This window comes from Electrophorus electricus, chromosome 13, assembly GCF_013358815.1.
Source record: "Electrophorus electricus isolate fEleEle1 chromosome 13, fEleEle1.pri, whole genome shotgun sequence".
NCBI classification, from domain to species: domain Eukaryota; kingdom Metazoa; phylum Chordata; class Actinopteri; order Gymnotiformes; family Gymnotidae; genus Electrophorus; species Electrophorus electricus.
In genome coordinates, this window is record NC_049547.1 from 1,388,565 (window position 1) to 1,394,646 (window position 6,082).

The window sequence follows — 6,082 nt, forward strand, 5'->3', positions numbered from 1 at the left end:
GTGATAAGTTTAGTCCAATGTTCACTATGTGGTTACTAAACCTCTACACTCCTCTACACTCCTCTAAACTCTACACTCCTCTACACACTTCTACACTCCTCTACACTCTACATTCCTCTACACTCTACACTCCTTTACACACTTCTACACACCTCTATGCTCTCCACACCTCTACACTCTATACTCTACACTACACACATCTACACTCTACACTCCTCTACAGTCCTCTACACACCTCTACACTCCATACATCTCTACACTCCTCTACACACCTCTACACTCCTCTATCTCCTCTACACACCTCTACACTCTATACTCTACATCTACACACCTCTACACTCTATACTCTACACTCTACACACCTCTACACTCTCCACACCTCTACACTCCTCTACACACCTCTACGCTCCTCTACACACCTCTATGCTCTCCACACCTCTACACTCCTCTACACTCCTCTACAGTCCTCTACACACCCTACACTCCATACATCTCTACACACTTCTACACTCCTCTATGCTCCTCTACACACCTCTACACTCTATACTCTACACTCTACACACCTCTACACTCTACACTCTTCACTCCTCTACAATCCTCTACACACCTCTACACTCTCCACACCTCTACACTCCTCTACACACTTCTACACTCCTCTATGCTCCTCTACACACCTCTACACTCTATACTCTACACTCTACACACCTCTACACTCCTCTACACACCTCTACACTCTACACTCTACACTCCTCTACAATCCTCTACACACCTCTACACTCTCCACACCTCTACACTCCTCTACACACCTCTACGCTCCTCTACACTCCTCTATACTCCTCTCTTCTTCTCTCTGCTCCTCACTCCTCTACTCTTGGTTAAAATTAAATTAATTAATAAGAATAAATAATGCACGTTTTTGTTTGAAGTAAGAAATTGTTTTCTCCGCAGTACAATACTGTATTCAATACTAAGAACAGAAACACTTTTTCTCAGTAGTTCACTTAGTTGTCTAGTTATGTGAGCATGTCTGAATGTGTGTGTGTGTGTGTGTGTGTGTGTGTGTGTGTGTGTGTGTGTGTGTGTGTGTGTGTGTGTGTGACGGCCACAGCTGGTTTCAGGTTCAATTTCTGAAAATGGAGCTTTATTTCTGAGTGAGACAGCTGAGGGTCTTTCTGTTCCCCTCCATATGTCTCCTCTATCCTCCCTTTCTCCCTTTCTCTCTCCCTCTCTGTCTCGCTCTCTCTCTTTCTCCCCTCTTTCTCTTTCCCCCTCCCCTCTCTCTCTCTCTCTCTCTCTCTCTCTCTCTCTCTCCCTCTCTCCTCTCTCTCTCTCTCTCTCTCTCTAATATATATATATATAAAATGTGTGTGTGAGAGATGTTAGTGTGTAACTGGAGTTTTTCACAGGAACCGTGCAGCTGCGGCTCTCATCAGGATGGGGGGCGAGGGGGTGAGATGGGGGAATGGGGTGGGGGCAGACGGATTGGCAAAAGTCACGCTAGCAGGTGCTAAAGCTTAACAAAAGACAACTATAGAAAAGCAGGGGTGGATTTCTCATTTTTCAGGTTATTAGCGGCTTACTATCAATACACTGACAGGAAAGCTCTGATTGGGTATAGACAGGTGTGTGTATGTGTGTGTGTGTGTGTGTGTGTGTGTGTGTGTGTGTGTGCGTGTGCGTGCGTGTGTGTGTGTGTGTGTGTGTACACGTGTATGTGTGTTTGTGTTTGTGTGTGTGTGTGTGTGTACACGTGTATGTGTGTTTGTGTTTGTGTGTGTGTGTGTACATGTGTGTGTGTGTGTGTGTGTGTGTGTGTGTGTGTGTGTACACGTGTATGTGTGTTTTATGTTTCTCTGTGTGTGTGTGTGTGTGTGCGTGTGTGTATACAGATGTGTATGTGTGTTTGTGTTTCTGTGTGTGTGTGATGCAGGGGCCTAATTGGTTGCTATAGTTCTACATTTCTTTCTGCCATAAGTGTCTGAGGCAGATGTGTGTATAGATCAGCCTCACCTCCTCTCTGCTGCGCTCTAATTAGTTCTAAATATCAGATATTGCTTCAGGTTGTAAACATGGCCGCAAGGTATAAGGTAGGAGGAGAAGGCTCATTTGGAGATTTTAACCTCACCAAAGCCTTGCACACTCTCAGAGAAAGGACTTCAGGCTAGCTATCGGAAGGTTGTGGCTCTGCCCTGCAGCCGCTGTTGGGCCCCTAGCAGGGCCTCTATCCCTCTCATCTTCAGGGGTCCTGACCCGGTGCTTTGAGCCCAGCTTCCAAAGAAAACAAAAAAGCACACTCAATATAAACATTTTAAAAAATCCCCCTCCCACCTCCCCCTGGCTAAGCTCCTCCCGTTACAGTTGGTGTGGTCAGTTTTTACGCATAATGGCTCAGTGGAATGGATCCCTGATACCTCTGACACACGTCCTTCGTTTCTGTCACTCTGGAAAGCCCTTTAAGTTGATGACATCTTCTGTTCTCAGGGCGAGAGATACTGTGGCCCTTTCTGCTTTGCATTCTCATATGATAAATAATCCACGTGGACTCCCCAGTTCAAGGGACACACCCTGATTTGGACCTTGTATTATCATAACAGTGCCATTTAGTGCAGCGGAGTATGTCATTCACCTTTGGGTCTGTACTGTAATTCCTTACAAAACACACACACACACGTGCACACTTTGTTCATCTTCATGTGCTGGAACAAAAGCTGAAAGTTACTCTGAGAGACCTACCAACACCATTATACATCAGCAGGTTCTCTAGAAGACACTGTTAGAGATGTGAGAAACGTTGCTTCTGTAACCCAGCCGTCAGCTCAGAGCAAACCAACCACTGGAGTCATCACTGTGTGCTTCTGAAAGTAGAGGGTACCATTGTGTTTGGGTGAGTGCATGAGACAGATGTGTGTGAGTGTGTGTGTGGTGTGTGTGTGTGTGTGGTGTGTGTGTGTGTGTGCACGCAATGTAGTCTGAGTCTGGCCCATCCATCATTGGGCCCCCAACAGCTGGTAGGTGTGTGTTGGGCCTCTCTCAACACACACACACACACACACACTTGGTACTTAGTATATATTTATACCTGTCAGTGGAAACACAGCCGATTGCTTCTGCTAGCACCACTGGCCTTGCGTAGTGTAGAGCCTGTGCTATACTCAGAAAATGTGCTTATACTAATGCCTGTACTGCATTACTGTAACGGGCATAATTCATACCTTCAGTTGTCTTGTAGTTATTTATATGTGTTTGTGTTTATGTGTGCGTGCGTGCGTGTGGTGTGCGTGCGTGCGTGTGTGTGCGTGCGTGTGTGTGTGTGTGTGTGTGTGCATTCTGTAATTCTGATTAAAACATCTCAGACCTGTTAAGGGCAACAAGTAGAACGTACAGTTACAACTCTGCAGCTCCAACTCAAGTCCTGGAGAACGTGAGTGAGAACGTGAGTGAGAACGTGAGTGAGATGAGGACATGGGTGTCCATCCATCAGAGAAGCTCCACTGAGCTGCCAGTACGTGACACGGTGGTGGTGCCGCATGGACAAGACAATCAGCTAATGAGCGCAACGTGTGAGGAAAAAACACAGAGCATGAGGCAGGAAGAACAGAGAGAGAGAAACAGAGAGAGAGAAACAGAGAGAGAGAAACAGAGAGAGAGAGAAACAGAGAAACAGAGAGAAACAGAGAGAGAAACAGAGAGAGAGAAACAGAGAGAGAGAGCGAAACAGAGAAACAGAGAGAAACAGAGAAACAGAGAGAGAGAAACAGAGAGAGAGAGAGAAACAGAAACAGAGAGAGAGAAACAGAGAAACAGAGAGAAACAGAGAGAGAGAAACAGAGAGAGAGAAACAGAGAGACACAGAGAGAGAGAAAGAGAGAGAAACAGAGAGAGAAACAGAGAGAGAGAGAAACAGAGAGAGAAACAGAGAGAGAGAAACAGAGAGAGATACAGAGAGAGAGAAACAGAGAGAGAGAAACAGAGAGAGAAACAGAGAGAGAAACAGAGAGAGAGAAAACAGAGAGAGAAACAGAGAGGATTTTGTTTCTGCTCTACAGGCCTAATTGGGCTTGTGAGTAAGGGGAGAGAGTCTCTACTGAAGTCATTTTATTCCCTGTGCTTGTGTGTGGTGTGTGTGTGTGTGTGTGTGTGTGTGTGTGTGTGTGTGTGTGAACGCATGCAGGTTTGTGTGTGAGATGTAATATAAGTCAATATTGGAGGTAATGTGGAGCGTGTGTATGGCCCTTGTTAATGTATTTAAATGGCACTTGTAGGAAATAAGCTAGTGTTGAGGGTCGTCCCAGGTAACATGGTGAGTATGAATGCAGGCACACAGGTGCGTCCATGACCACGATTCAGACACGGGCGAGATTTAATAACCATGAAGAGGAAGACGCACCACAGCAGAATAATAAAACAGAACACTCATAAGATTATTCCTACACCAATTTGAAATATGTAATACAAAACAGCATGTTAAACAAGAGCTTGTGTGCGTGTGTGTGTGTGTGTGTGTGTGTGTGTGTGTGTGTGTGTGTGTGTGTGTGTGTGTACTTGCTCATACTGAGAGGGCAGAGAGACTGCACTGTGATTGGCTGAACAGTCTTTGGTCCCAGGATTCCCTTCTCTCCCACATATTCAGTTCTGTGTCTTACATACACAAACACACATCAGTGGCTTTACTCCTGTGTGTGCTGCACATCGTGAGTGTTTAACCTGAGTGAGTGCATGTGTGCGTATTGCAGTCAACTCCGGGGATGGTATCGACTATAGCCAGCAGAAGCGGGAGAACGTGGGGGACCTGATCCAGGAGACGCTGGAGGTGTGTGAACGCTACGGGGGGGAAGACGCCTTCATCAACATCAAATACATGGTGCCCACCTACGAGTCCTGTCTGCTCAACTGAAGTGGAGATGAACCCCTGACACATACACTCACACACACACACACACACACACACACACACACACACACGCACACACTACTGCTTCACCTGAGCCTTGTAGAGCACATACATGACTGTATTAAAGTAGCTGTTGGTTATTTTCACATGTTTGTGTTCTGTGAGCTTTCGTGTTCTCTGAGAGAGAAGACCCTGGAGTACTCTGTGTGTAAACCCTCAGAGAAGGGTTTAATCACACACACACACACACACACACACACACACATCACAGAGAAGGGTTTAATCACACACACACACACATACACACATCACAGAGAAGGGTTTAATCAGACACACACACACACACACATCACAGAGAAGGGTTTAATAACACACACACACACACACACACACACACATCACAGAGAAGGGTTTAATCACACCACACGACACACACACACACATCACAGAGAAGGTTTAATCAACACACACACACACACACCACACACACACACACACACACATCACAGAGAAGGGTTTAATCACACACACACACACATCACAGAGAAGGGTTTAATCACACACACACACACACACACACACCACAGAGAAGGGTTTAATCACACACACACACGCAAACACAGAGAAGGGTTTAATCTCACACACACACACACATACAGCACAGAGAAGGGTTTAATCACACACACACACTCTCACATACACACATCACAGAGAAGGGTTTAATCAGACACACACACACATCACAGAGAAGGGTTTAATAACACACACACACAGCACAGAGAAGGGTTTTCATCACATGCGCACACACACACATCACAGAGAAGGGTTTAATCTCACACACACACACACATACAGCACAGAGAAGGGTTTAATCACACACATCACAGAGAAGGGTTTAATCACACACACAGCACAGAGAAGGGTTTTAATCTCTCTCACACACACCACACACACATCACAGAGAAGGGTTTAATTCACACACATACACACACAACACAGAGAAAGGTTTAATCAAACACACACATACACACAGCAGAGAGAAGGGTTTAATCTCACTCACACACACACATCACAGAGAAGAGTTTAATCTCTCACACACACACAACACAGAGAAGGGTTTAATCACACACACAGCACAGTGAAGGGTTTCAATCACATGCGCACACACACACATCACAGAGAAGGGTTAAT

General features: G+C 45.6%; 1 protein-coding gene across 1 annotated transcript in view; it reads left to right on the plus strand.

Moving 5' to 3' along the window:
* pacrg (PARK2 co-regulated) overlaps window positions 1–5,144 on the plus strand; it is a 78,871-nt gene extending 73,727 nt beyond the window's left edge. The window contains 1 exon segment of the mRNA XM_035533013.1: window positions 4,734–5,144. Coding sequence (XP_035388906.1) covers window positions 4,734–4,894 — 161 coding nt within the window. The 3' untranslated portion in view covers window positions 4,895–5,144.
* The last annotated feature ends 938 nt before the right edge of the window (window positions 5,145–6,082 follow it).